General features: G+C 55.9%; 2 protein-coding genes across 3 annotated transcripts; one reads left to right on the top strand and one right to left on the bottom strand.

Moving 5' to 3' along the window:
• The first annotated feature begins 183 nt into the window (after positions 1-183).
• Positions 184-5529, top strand: LOC114606437 (beta-1,3-galactosyltransferase 5-like). The gene is made up of 3 exons (XM_028748680.2): positions 184-388; positions 2737-3485; positions 3997-5529. The coding sequence occupies exons 2-3, from the start codon at positions 3123-3125 to the stop codon at positions 4663-4665; spliced, it is 1032 nt and encodes a 343-aa protein (XP_028604513.2). The 5' UTR covers positions 184-388; positions 2737-3122; the 3' UTR covers positions 4666-5529.
• A 763-nt stretch (positions 5530-6292) lies between these two features.
• On the bottom strand, positions 6293-12072 carry LOC114606714 (uncharacterized). Of its 2 annotated transcripts, none has more exons than XM_028749210.2 (5): positions 11837-12072; positions 10002-10373; positions 8411-8560; positions 7378-7524; positions 6293-6825 (listed from the first exon to the last, which is right to left on the bottom strand). In XM_028749210.2, exons 2-5 carry the CDS (start codon positions 10345-10347, stop codon positions 6482-6484), a joined length of 987 nt encoding a protein of 328 aa, XP_028605043.2. In that variant the 5' UTR covers positions 10348-10373; positions 11837-12072; the 3' UTR covers positions 6293-6481. The 2 variants fall into 2 exon arrangements, with proteins under 2 accessions (XP_028605043.2, XP_028605044.2); XM_028749211.2 differs by lacking the exon at positions 11837-12072 and adding an exon at positions 11423-11559.
• Positions 12073-13114: the final 1042 nt, after the last annotated feature.

The following is a 13114-nucleotide window of genomic DNA, read 5'->3' as shown; positions in this document are numbered from 1 at the left end:
TCTTCCCGTCTGGTCGGCCAGCTCCGAAAAGTCCAGCATCTTCACCTGCCATTCTTCTATTCTTGGCATTTCTTGCGGAGCCGCTTTCATTTTCTCTCCCCCAACGTGAACATTTGAGAGGGGAGTCTGCCTCACAAGTAGCCGGCGCTGCTGCACCTTTATTTTATTATCTCTGCGGCGTCCCTGTCGCTTTCGGATTGGGCGGCATCCCTGCGAGGCGCCCCTCCCTCTCCTCTTCCCGATTGGTCTCTCGCAAGAGCCTCGCGGCAGCTATTGGCCAAAGACCCGTCCATCTGGCCCTCGACGGGAGCGGCAGCCCAGCCAGGAGCCTCTCTCTACCTTCGGAAAGGAGTGGGCGGCGCCGCCTTTTCGTTGCCGGGGCAACCAGGTGGGCCGAGGGAGGAGCAAACGTGGCCCCGCCCCCTGCCCTCCCTCGTAAGGACTCCAAGCCCCGCCCCCTGGAGATAGGCTGCCTCTGCAGCTGGAGGCTCGATGGGAGCCTCAGAAGAGCGTGGCTGCTGCATAATAATAATAATAATAATATTTTTTTATTTATACCCCGCCCTCCCCAGCCAAGGCCGGGCTCAGAGCGGCTTACAAGCAATAATAAAAACAAGATGAATGATTACAACTTAAAAACAAAAATAAAATACAACATTAAAATAATGGAACATTAAAATATTAAAATGTAGCCTCATTGCAGGAGGAGAAGGAAAAGAAAAAAGAAAGAGAGGGAGGGAGGGAATCAAATTGGCTCCAAGCCAAAGGCCAGGCGGAACCACTCTGTCTTACAGGCCCTGCGGAAAGAAATCAGATCCCGCAGGGCCCTGGTCTCATGAGGCAGAGCGTTCCACCAGGCCGGAGCCAGAGTTGAAAAGGCCCTGGCTCTGGTTGAAGCCAATCTAACTTCCTTAGGGCCTGGGTGACCACTAGGGTGTTGCTATTTATGGACCTTGAGGCTCTCCGTGGGGCATACCGGGAGAGGTGGTCCCGTAGGTACGAGGGTCCCAGGCCGTGAAGGGCTTTGAAGGTCAAAAGCAGCACCTTAAACCTGACCCTGTACTCCACCAGGAGCCAGTGCAGCTGGAAAAGCACTGGGTGAATATGCTCCCATGGCAAAGACCCCGTGAGGAGCCTCGCTGCAGCATTCTGCACCCGCTGGAGTTTCTGGGACAGCTTCAAGGGCAGCCCCGCGTAGAGCGAAATACAGTAGTCAAGCCTGGAGATGACCATCGCATGGATCACTGTGGCCAGGTCGGGGATAAACTGCCTCTGCAGCTGGAGGCTCGATGGGAGCCTCAGAAGAGCGTGGCTGCTGGATCGGGGCCAAGCAGGGGCCCCCAGGGGAAGCCCCCAGGCGGGAGTCCAGGCCCAGAGACCCTCCCAGCCCAGGCTCAGGGGCCGCCAGCAGCCACATCTGTCCGGTGGGAAGGAAGTGTATCCCAGGCAGGAAGGGGTCCTCCTTGGGGCAACCTGGCCCTCCTTGTGGGTGTCCTGGTGCAATGGGAGAAGCAGGGCCGGATTGACCTTGTGATAGGAATTTTGAGGTCTCAGATATATGTTCAATGTTCATAAGTGTACCAACCAAGCACTGATTGGTAAGTGTACCAATCAGCACAGGAAGACCGACCTGAAACCATTTTTGATTCCCAAACTGAGCAAATGTTTTCTCTACGTGGTCAAAGGAAAATGGAAAAGCCTTCCCATTGTCTTTTCCTTCACAAATCCTGTCTTAAGGGCACATTTAAGATAGGAATAGGGTGTGAGCCTGTGACCTGGCCCAGGAACGAAGTATTTCTCATTACAAAAGACTGGCCAAGCTCCCCAGGCAATCCAATCAAGTAACCTGCCAGACAGGAGATAAACAACAACAGGAGAAAGACAACATTCAAATTTCTGTTTTAGACCGCCTTTTCTGTGATGTATGTATGATATTTCTGGGGGTGGTCTTGATCTAAAAAAAAAGGTAAAGGGACCCCTGACTGTTAGGTCCAGTCGTGACCAACTCTGGGGTTGCGGCACTCATCTCGCTTTATTGGCCGAGGGAGCTAGCATTTGTCCGCAGACAGCTTCCGGGTCATGTGGCCAGCAGGACTAAGCCGCTTCTGGCGAACCAGAGCAGCGCACGGAAACGCCGTTTACCTTCCCACCGGAGAGGTACCTATTTATCTACTTGCACTTTGACGTGCTTTTGAACTGCTAGGTTGGCAGGAGCAGGGACCGAACAACGGGAGCTCACCCCGTCACGGGGATTTGAACCGCCAACCTTCTGATTGGCAAGTCCTAGGCTCTGTGGTTTAACCCACAGCGCCACCCGTGTCCCGATATAGCATATATTCGACCCAAAAAACAGTGACAATTGTTGTTGACAAAGGACAGCTGCACATAGAAAGGGCCTCACTCCCTTCAGGAGCTGAGGGCCTCATCCAACCTTAATCTGGCCCTGGTTAGAAGAGCCCTCTGGATCAAGGCAAAGGGGGCCCATCGGGTCCAGCACGCTGTTCTCACAGGGGCCAAGCAGATGCAGTCATGGGAAAATCCAGAGGCAGGATTCCAGCACAAGAACAGCCCCCTTCTCTCTTGGGGTTTCCAGAAGAATTCTGGAATTCCCTCTTCTCCTCCAGGAATTTGTCCCATCCTCATTCAAACCATCCAATTTGCAGGAGGGAGTTCCATAGTTTGACTAGGCGCTGTGCAAAGACATATCGTGAGATTTGCTTTTTTTCTTTTGCTTAGGAAATGCAAGAGGAGCAGGACAGGCCCAGGCCAGCAGCATTGATAACCATCACGGATCTGCCGGCCAGCCACACAAAGCATCCTTCCTATTTGCCCTCCCTCCGGCCAGCCGAAATGAAGGGCCTGCAGGTGTCATTCTGGAGAGCCCCCTCTCTCCCTGCCTGTGGCGCTCCAGTCCCCCTTGGGCCTTGGCTGGCGTAGTCAGAGGCCGGGTGGCGCTTGGCCTCGGCCCCTGCAGATCTCCTCCCTCTCGCAGCTGCCCTTTGGCCGGCCAGCCTGCGCCCAACAGGCGAGAGCAAAGGCCAGCACTCCTGCCCAGCTGCGTCTCCTTGCCTCGAGCGGCAGGATGTGACCAGAGGCTGCTGGGACTGCCATGCCCGCTCCCCATGGCCCCCAGGCGTCCCTGGGGCTCAAAGGGTCTGGCCTGCCTCTGTCTCCTGCTCTCCTCCATCCCGCTCTGGCGCCTCCTGCTCCTGCCCGATGGTGCCCAGAAGCTGCTGGGGGCCTCCAGCCCTTTCTTTGCTGCCTGGCAGGAGCCCCCCCAGAGGACCCACTCTGGAGCCGGAAACGCAGCCCGCCAGGGGGTGGACTTTGGGCCTCTGTTCTCAGAAGCTGGCTGGGAGCCACACTGTGAGCCTGGACAGGTGCTCTTAATCCTCGTGACGTCGGCCCCAGGAAACGCAGAATCCCGGCAGGTGATACGGAGGACCTGGGCTGCGCAAGAGAAGCCCCAGCCTTACCCGTGGCAGGTCGTGTTCCTTTTTAAATTTTTTATTATTATTAGGAATTTAAACAAAACATATTATCTTAAAACATATCATCCTTAATTTTCCCCATTTTTCCTCCCCCCCTCCCATAAAACAACCCCCCCTCCCCGCCCCCCCTGACTTCCCTCAGTTCCAATCTCTGGTTTCTCTATAAATGCTATTCTCTTCATGTTACAAAATTGTATAAATCCTTAATTTGTCTAACTGGTTATTATCAATAAAAGGTTTGTGAGTGTTATTCAAAACCTGCCAAGGAGTCCAGTTCACTTTGCTGCATCTTTAGATGCTTTCTAAAGGGTTCCCATTCATCTTTAAAGTCACAGTTATCCTTGTCCCGTAGTTTATGTGTCAATTTTGCCAATTCTGCGTAGTCCATCAGTTTCTCTTGCCATGATTCTCTAGTCGGGATTTCCTCAGTCCTCCATCCTTGTGCTATTAAGACTCTCACCGTCATTATCACATACATGAAGATATTTTTCAACTTCTTTGGCAGGTCGTGTTCCTGGTAGGCCGGGGCGCAGGTGAGGAGGCCTCCCGGCAGATCCAGCAAGAGCAGGAGGACTTTGGGGATGTCCTGGTGGGGAATTACCTGGACACCTACCGCAACCTCACCTTGAAGGTCCTGCATGGCGTCCAGTGGGCCCTCGGCCGCTGCCGGCCCAGCTACCTCCTCAAGACGGACGACGACTGCTTTGTCAACACCGAGTGGCTGCCAGAGTTCCTGGCCAGGCAAAACACCCTCCGGAGCGGCCTCTATGCAGGCTCCGTCTTTGCCCAGGAGAAGCGGAAAGTCATCCGGCATCCCTCCAGCAAGTGGTACGTGCCAAGGGAAGCCTATGCCCCGGAAGAATACCCGCTGTATGCCAGTGGCATCGGCTACGTCCTGTCCCTGGATGCAGCCGCGAGGGTCCTGCGGGCGGCAGAGAGCGTCCCCCCCATCCCGGTGGAAGACGCCTATGTGGGCATCTTGGCTCAGCGGGCCGGGCTGCAGCCCAAGTCCAGCGCCCGCTTTGCCAAGCAGAACGCCAGGTGGCGAGTGTGCAACTTCCGCTACCTGATGGTGGTCCACAGCCTCAGTGCGCCAGAGCAGGAGCTGGCCACGCGGAGAATGCGGGAAGCCCGGCACGCCTGCAGAGACAGGCCAGAGGTCACCAGGTGGTGAGCTGGAGAACGCAGCATTGGGGGGGCGGGGGCCTTGCCCTCCTCCTTTTCTGAGTGTGGATCGCAGAAAGAGCCTAGCGCTGTCCTCCTCAGGCTCCTTCCCCAACAGGCTCCTTCCAGCTAGAGAAAACAAGTCCGGCTGGCATTTTTGGCGGAAAGGTGGGATGTAAAGGAAACAAACAATATTCTCCAGGCCCAGCAGAGCCTGGATGTGCCAAGGGCCTCTTGGCAAAAAAGGGAGCACCAGGAAGAAACGAGGCACCACCTTCAAGGCTGCCAGGCACCCTTGGCCCATCTGACCCAACACGGCCCACTCTGACCAGCAGCAGCTCTCCAACATCCCAGGCAGAGGGACGGCTTTGTCACTGGACTTGGACCTGGAGTTTCCCATACCTGGAGGATGTGATCCAGCACTGGGCGCTTTCTTTGTGCCTGTTGCAGCAGCCGGAATGAGGACTGCGAAGCCTGCAGGAAACTCTGCATCAATTGGGCAAGACGCCCTCCCCTCACACATGTAGTGGCACTTCAGGGAGCAGAGGGGGCGGCTGTTTTGCCAGGAGCCACTCAGGCACACACACACACGACCTATTTCAGGACAGCCTACCTCCGGGCATGTGAGAGAGGGACTGTGAGGCACTGAATAGCTGTGATTCCTGCATTTTAGCAGCAATTCTTGCATTGCAGAGGTCAGACTAAATGGGCCTTTGAGTCCTTTCCCAAACTACAATTTTGAGATTCTGCAAACAGGCATTATTAACAACACATGCTAATCCTAACCCTAATCCTAATCAACAACTAATCCTAATATTACTCATTAGGATTACTAATTTCAACTAGAAACTCATCTCAGCTCTTCCCAGTATTTTATAGTGGTTTCTGATCTGTAAAGTGGTGCTTTTTGGGTGGAAGGGGAGGAGGACACCCACCCACCCACACCCACACCCCCATCTTGGAACAGTCAGCTCAGCTTGTTGGTACTGCAAGCTGGAAATGAATGGGGCAAGATATTCTCTCCCCACGCTGCGGGGCTGGAGGGCAAGCACACACAGCCCTTGGCCCTTCAGAAAGACCCAGAGTCATGAGTCCTGGTGAACGGAGGGTTTCTTCCTCCTTTGGGAATGCTATCTGCCTTTTATCTCCTTCAAGGCTTATAATTTTGCAGCAATCAGCTTCTGTTCAGAAATGGTTCTGGTTCTCCTGTGGAATAAGCCTGTGTCACACCACTTCAGACTCTAGGCAAAGGCTTATAAAAGTGAAGTAAAAGCAATACAGTGGTACCTCGGGTTACAAACGCTTCGGGTTACATGTTTTCAGGTTGGGGACCATGGGAAACCTGGAAGTACCGGAAAGGGTTACTTCCGGGTTTTGCCACTCGTGCATGCGCAGAAGCGCTAAATCACGTCACGTGCATGCGCAGACACGGTGCTGCAGTTTACGAACACTGCAGGTTGCGGACGTGCCTCCCTCACGGATTACGTCCGCAACCCAAGGTTCCACTGTAAATAAATAAATCCCTGCACGTTGAAAGCTAGGATGTCAAGAAGAGTTGACTAGCATGTTCCTCCCAAGCATGCCAGGATATTCTCAGCCCTCCATTTCTGATATTTCTGCACAGGAAAGAGGTATAATACATTTCCTCATTTTTAAATTTTATTGAAAAAATAAAATTTTACAAAAGTCTGGAGGCTTTTCTGTAAGGTACAAACACTGACCTTGGCAAATGCCCCCCCCCTCAGCACAGAGGGGCAAATGGAGTCCCTTGTGCTGCCCCTGCCCAACTCGGATGGAGTCTCAAAAACTTGGGAGAGGGAAGTGGCTCAGGGTGGGGCCGAGCCGTGAGGTCGGAAGCCGGTGGCAGGTAGCAGCCAAGCTTCTTCCTTGAGGAGGGGAGAGGCAGGTGGGGCCCCTGGGGAGCAGGGCTGGGATGGGCCCCCGTGGAGAGGGGTGCGGATGCCGTACGGATCGGCCGAGTGCGCGTGGCTGTGGAGCAGCAACTCGTGCAGAGTCTCGCCCACCTGCACCAGGTTGTCGGAGATGACGTGCAGGTGGGAGACAGTGTCGCTGGCCAGGCTTTCCAGGAGGAGCTGCTGCTGCCGCGACGTGCGCAGGATCTGCACCAGGATCTGCTGCATGCTCTGCAGGAGGCTGACGATGCCGGGCCCTGAGAGGGGAGAGAGGAGGCGGGAGCAAGGGGGGAGGTCAGGGGGTCAGGGCAGAGACACCACCCAAGGGGGACATCTCCAAAAGCACCAGAGAGAACGGACACCTTTTCTGTAGATTTCAGAAGGAGATTTGTAAGCCCGGGGGGGTCCTATGCCATTTGTAAATGCACATCAGGGAAGGCAAGCAAATTGCCTTGTATGAATGCATTCTCTTCCCGGAAGAAACGGAAAGAGATTCTGAGCTGAGCATCTGCAGACATGAAAAGTAAGGAAGGAACTGCAGCAGTTGTTTGTAAGGTCACTTGGGCCCCAGGCAGTTTGTGTACTTTTTCATTTTTCTCATTCCCTCCAATAGGACCCCAAAATCTGTAAAAACAACAACATAAACTTTTCCCTAGATGGGGCTGAAATGTCACACCTTGCCACAGTCGAGGGATATTGGGAGAATGTTGAGTTGCAGAAGACAAACACAAAAGTGTGCTTCAGTGATGTTGGGGTGTTTTCAACCCCACCTGTTTTTGGAGCATTCAAAGCAAAGAAGTGATGCTCACCTTGACTGTCTGGCCCAGAGGGCTGCCCATCGTCCGCTGCCGCCTGTTCCTCTCTTGCAGTCTCATGCGAGTCCTCTGAAGCGCAGGCTGGCCGGTCCGGGCTCCCTGGCAAGGGCCTCAAGGAGCCCTCGCAGGCCGAGGGGGAATCTGCAAGATTTGGCAAAGGGCTCGTGATTCAACTCCTGCAGGCAACCCCTCTCTCCTTAAGAGCCAAAGAAGATCCTGCTGGGTCAGGCCAGGGGCCCATCTAGTCTAGTCCAGCAACCAGCTGCCCCACTGGGAAACCCAGAATCAGGACCCAAGAATAAGAGTGACTCCCCCTTCCTGTGGTTTCCAGCAAATGATACAGTGGTCCCTTGGTTCTCAAACAACTTGGAACCCAAACACTGCAAACCCAGAAGTAAGTGTTCCAGTTTGCGAAACTTTTTCGGAAGTTGAACGTACTCCGTTTTGAGTGTTATGCTTCTGATTTAAGTGCCACACTTCCATTTTGAGTGTTACACTGAGGTCTGTGTTTTTGCTATTTTGTGTTTTTGTGGCTGTGTGTGTGTGTGTGTGTGTGTGTGTGGAACCCAGTTCGGCTTCTGATTGATTGATTGATTGCATGAACTGCATTGTTTATTGCTTTCATTTTATGTATCAGTGGTCTCTTTAGATAGTAAAATTCATGTTAAATTGCTGTTTGGGGGATTGTTATTAAAAGTCTGAAACGGATTAACCCATTTTGCATGACTTTCTATGGGAAAGCGTGCCTTGGTTTTGGAATGCTTTGGTTTTGGAACAGATTCACTTTGAGAACCAAGGGACCTCTGTATTCAGAAGCATTGCAGCCTCTGACCATGGAGGCAGAGCAGAGCCAACACAGCTTAGTGGCCACTGATCTCCCTCTCCTCCTCCAGGAGTTTGTCTCTTCCTCTTTTAACGCCATCCAGACTGGTGGCCGTCACTGCCTCTCCAACAGAGGAGCAGATTCTGCTGCCTTGGGAGATTCCTTGGTGGGTTCTCCCCTCCCTGCTTTCAGCTACACACCTACCAGCAGCCTGACACGCAGAAGCTGAGCAAGTCAACCGTCTCCCACTGCACAGATCCTGGTTTTTGCTGCCTGCCATCTCTTGTGGCAAGGATGGAGACGGCTTGGCCTCTGGATCGCCCCCGTCCTCGTGGGGAGGCAGCTTCCCTAGATCTGGAAGGAAAATGGACTCGTAAGGCAAATCTCATAGGACAGCCATTGGCAACCTGGTGTCCTCCTATGTCCTCCCATTGGTTTGGACTACAACTCCCATCAGGCACAGCCTGCATGGACATAGGATGCTGGTGGCAGCAGACCTGTGCTGCCCAGAGCTGATGGGAGCTGTAGTCCAACACAATGGACTACAGGTAACCAAGCAAGACAGCAGTTGACAAGCACAGATGCAAGCAGCACATTTGATTAGGATGGGCACTCTGGGATTTAAAAAAAATACATATTTCAACGAAGGAAGGGGGGAATGACAAGCAAACAAAAAAGGGCAAGGAAGAGGTAAAGAGGCAAAAGAACTTCAACAAGAGTGGTCTATAAGGCCAAACAGGAGAAAAAGCCCCATGCCAAGCTGAGAAGCAGGGCAGATCTGGGGGGCTGAGGGCAGGATAGCCCTTCCTCCTCCTTGCATGCATGCCACAAAAGCAGCCCCTCATCCCCACTGATCTGTCTCCACCCAAGGTGGCAAGTGGTGCTTGGATGGAGGAAGAACCACATGACAGAGATAGATGCAAGCAGAAGAAAAAGGCTGGAATGGATCTGCCTTGCTGCAGGGCGTTGGAGTCAATCATCCCACCACAGCTTCCAGAGACAGAGGCAGGTCGCAGGTCCAGATGCATTCCAGCCTTTTTCTTCTGCTCCTCTCTCTCTCTCTCTCTCTCTCTCTGCCAGTTTCTCTCTATCTCCATTTTTTTAAAAAAGCATTAGGCCTGGGTACGCCCCACACACCCCACATTCACCCCTGTGTTGCCAAGCCATTCCCCAGGCACTAGCATTCCCAATTACCTTAAGATGGGGCCAGTAAGTAGAGAAATTTTCAAGGCTTGAGGCTGGGGCCACCAAATCCAGGGCATTTCTGGTCTCTCTCTCTCTCTCTCTCTCTCTCTCTTTTAAAAAAATGAAACTCTCCCTATTCTTGTGGATAAAATGTTTGTACAGGTAACAGCACCTGCTCAAACTAAGAGGGTTTGTTCCTTCCTGTTCCTGACTGAAAAATACCCCGGGGGGGGGGGCAAGAGTAGGGAGGCCTCTGCTGCTGCTCTCTCACCCCTCCTCTCCCACCACCTGCCTCCAGTGGCGTAGCGTGGGTTGTCAGCACCCGGGGCAAGGCAAGTAATTTGCACCCCCTAACCCGTGGATTTGCGCCCCCTAACCTGTGGATTTGCGCCCCCTAACCTGTGGATTTGCCCTAACCCCCAGATGTTGTGCCCGATGCGGCCGGCCCCCCCTGCACCCCCCATGCTACGCCACTGCCTGCCTCTTTCTGCCACAGTACCTGTTCACGTCCCCCAAATCCTGGGTGGTGCAGAGAGGACCGGGGCTCACCTGAAGCCCACCCCAAAGCTGGCTAAGGAAGGGGGGCAAGGGGGAGAGAAGGCTCCCTTACCTGGCAGGCGCCTCTCCCCGAAGACAGGTCTCCCCGCGGCTTCCCAGATCCTCTTCATGGTCTTGTAGTGGGGGGGTGCCTGGGGGGCAGGTCGCCCCCCAGCCTGCTGCCTCCGGGTCTCCCACTCGGAGTAGAAGGCCTGCTTAAGGGCCTTCCACTTGGAGCGGCACTGGGCCACGTTGCGGCTGTAGCCGGCCAGGGCCAGCCGGCGGGAGATGTCTCGCCAGAGGGCCTCGTTGGGGCGCGAGGTGGAGGCCATCAGCAGCGTCACCTGCCGGCAGCCTCCGATGAACGCCAGGAGGCAGGCGATCTCCTGCTGGGTCCAGGCACGGCCCCTGGGCATCATTCAGGGTGGCTCCGTGGGCTGGGCACCTGCAGGGAAGATGGAAGGAAGGGGCTTGCAGGGCCAGGGCGGGCACCAGGAAGGAGCCAGGTGGGCCCAGGGTCAGCAGGAAACCAGGGAGCTCTGCTGGGGGGGGGGGAGTTGCACCAGACTCCCCTTTGCTGCCACCATCAGGCTCCCCCATGCAGGCAATGATGAGACCCCTGCAAGACCTCCTGCCTTGGGCCTCAGATTCCCCTTGACCCCAGACAGCTCCCTCCTCTGGCAGCCTGCCTGCCTCCCTCTTCAGCATCCCTGAACGTGGTCCCTGGACTCCCCCCACCTCACAAGTCCCAGTTTCCCAGCAGCAGGTCCTGCTCACTTGCCTCCCACAGGGGTGACAATACTGAGTCAGCTGGACCAGCTGAGCCTCTGACTGGCCCTATGGCCATTTCCCACGTAGGGCCCCAGCTCAGAGGGTCTCTGCTGGGAGAGAGCCTCTGCCAGCCAGTGTCAATAATGCTCAGCTGCATGGCTCAGCACAAGGCCAGCCTGGTATGCCTCTCCGTCTGGAGGGAAGGGCACCTGTCTGGCATGCAGAAGGACGCGTTCTGAGCTGGCGGGACCAGGCAGAGGAATAAGCCCTGCCTAGCTGCATGGGGGAATCGCAGTTCATGGAGAGCGGCGCCTGCAGTTGCGGAGGAGATTTCCCCCTGCCACTCTATCTGGGCTAGGCTTGGCGAGCGGCAGCGTGGGGCCACCTTTTCTGCCCACCCGGCCCCCGGCCAGGCCTCCTTGCGCCACTTCTTGGCCCCCGAAGGGACTGAAGGCCCGAGGCCGCTTCCGGCAGCCCTTTGTTTTTCCAGAGCGCGCAGCAGCTGGCGGGCGCCGCTCTGCACACGCTCAGAGGCCCTGTCTTCTGCAGCGAGCGTGGCGCCGGGGCAGGACCGCGACTCCCGGGCTCCGCCCGCCCGCCCATCCTCCTTCCCTGTCGGGGCTGCAGCTGAGCTTCGCGGCCAAGAGCAAGGCGCGCGCCCGGCGGGGAAGGGAGCGCGAGCGTGCCCGCCCGCCCGCCTCTCCCGGCTCCGGCTCGCCTTACCTGCCGCTGCGCTCGGGGTCCGGCTGGCCAGCGGCGGCTCTGCGGATGCCCGGCCGCGCCCGGTCCCTCGCCCGCCGGCAGCTGCCTCCGCCCGCGGCGACGAGGCTCGGGGCTCCGCATGGCCGGGCCGGGCGAGGCTGCGCAGGAGCAGGGCGCGCGCGGAGGCGGCGATGGCAGCAGCAACCACGACCCCGCCCGGCCTGTCCGGGGGCTGCACCCGCCGCGCCTCTGCCAGCAAGCAAGCAAGCAAGCGCGACTGGACCCTTTGCCAGGGGAACCCCTTCGGGGTGCAGCCAGGGGACCCCCCTTCCAGGGTCCCGGAAGCCTCCCTCCTCTCCCAGCTGCGCAACGCGGCCGCCCTGGCCGGACCCCAACCCTGAATGAACAAGCCCTTTTCCTCCCGTGCCAACCTACCTGGACCCCGAGGCCGCCCCCGGAGGCAGCCCTGCCTGCGCCCCCTCCCAAGGAAGCTTGGAGAGGGTCCTTCTCCGCGCAGCGCAGCGTTAAACTGCGGAACTCGCTCCCGCGGGAGGCAGCGATGGCCGCCCACCTGGACCGGGGCATCCCTGGAGGAGGCGGCCGGCTTGGGCTGCAGCCACAATGGCCGGACTCGGCCTCGCGGGCCAGAGACTGCCGCGCGTCCGAAGGGCAGTGGCTGGAAAGCAGAGGGGAGGGGCTCTTGCTCTGGGGCGCTGCCTGGGGGGTTCCCTTGGGGGCATCTGGCCGGCCACAGGGAGGATTAGAGAACTGGGCAAAAACAAACAGAAGAGGAGGTTAAGGGGTGATATGATAGCCATGTTCAAATATAGAAAAGGATGTCACATAGAGGAGGGAGAAAGGTTGTTTTCTGCTGCTCCAGAGAAGCGGACACGGAGCAATGGATCCAAACTACAAGAAAGAAGATTCCACCTAAACATTAGGAAGAACTTCCTGACAGTAAGAGCTGTTCGACAGTGGAATTTGCTGCCAAGGAGTGTGGTGGAGTCTCCTTCTTTGGAGGTCTTTAAGCAGAGGCTTGACAACCATATGTCAGGAGTGCTCTGATGGTGTTTCCTGCTTGGCAGGGGGTTGGACTCGATGGCCCTTGTGGTCTCTTCCAACTCTACGATTCTATGATTCTAGGACAGGACAGGAGGCTGGGCTAGAGGGCCCCTGGCCTGATCCAGCTGCAGACTCGTTCTCAGGGTGGCAAGAAGGGAGAGGGCCTTTGCAGCTGCCTTGCTCCCTGCAGCTCACCTGGCGCCTGCTCTGACCAGGCTCCAGGGCGGGTTGAACCAAAGGCAGACTGTTCCAGAAGCTCTGCAAACACCATCTTGGTGGTCAAGATAGCCCCACAATTAACTGGTAGTGGTTGCAGCAATCAGCTCATCTGTATTGATATTTATTTGCTTTGATATTCTTTGTTTCTAATATTCTGTGGGGAGCCGCCCAGAGTGGCTGGGGACACCCAGCCAGATGTGCAGGGGTATGAATAATAAATATTATTATTATTATTATTATTATTATTATTATTATTATTAGCTGGCTTTGCCTTCTCTGTGATCTTGGGGTGCTGGGATCTGAGTCCAGAAAGAGGAGCTACCTGTAGGATTGGGCTATTTGGCACCTATGCCCTCATCTGGTCAGGTGAAGCGATGGGGAGTCCTGGCCAAAGCAATGTCTGCTGCTTTGTGTCTAAAGAATACCTGCACA

The sequence above is a fragment of the Podarcis muralis genome, chromosome 11 (genome assembly GCF_964188315.1).
Source record: "Podarcis muralis chromosome 11, rPodMur119.hap1.1, whole genome shotgun sequence".
Classification (NCBI taxonomy): domain Eukaryota; kingdom Metazoa; phylum Chordata; class Lepidosauria; order Squamata; family Lacertidae; genus Podarcis; species Podarcis muralis.
This window is presented reverse-complemented; position numbering and strand designations above follow the sequence as displayed.

Excerpts from the sequence above, each read along its gene's own strand:
- LOC114606714 (XM_028749210.2), bottom strand. The coding sequence starts at position 10,347 with ATGATGCCCAGGGGCCGTGCCTGGACCCAGCAGGAGATCGCCTGCCTC. Across the intron at positions 8,561-10,001 it reads CGGGGAGAGGCGCCTGCCAG|ATCTAGGGAAGCTGCCTCCC; the intron begins GTAAGGGAGCCT and ends TTTTCCTTCCAG. Across the intron at positions 6,826-7,377 it reads CTCTGGGCCAGACAGTCAAG|GGCCCGGCATCGTCAGCCTC; the intron begins GTGAGCATCACT and ends CTCCCCTCTCAG.
- LOC114606437 (XM_028748680.2), top strand. The coding sequence starts at position 3,123 with ATGGCCCCCAGGCGTCCCTGGGGCTCAAAGGGTCTGGCCTGCCTCTGT. Across the intron at positions 3,486-3,996 it reads CCCAGCCTTACCCGTGGCAG|GTCGTGTTCCTGGTAGGCCG; the intron begins GTCGTGTTCCTT and ends CTTCTTTGGCAG.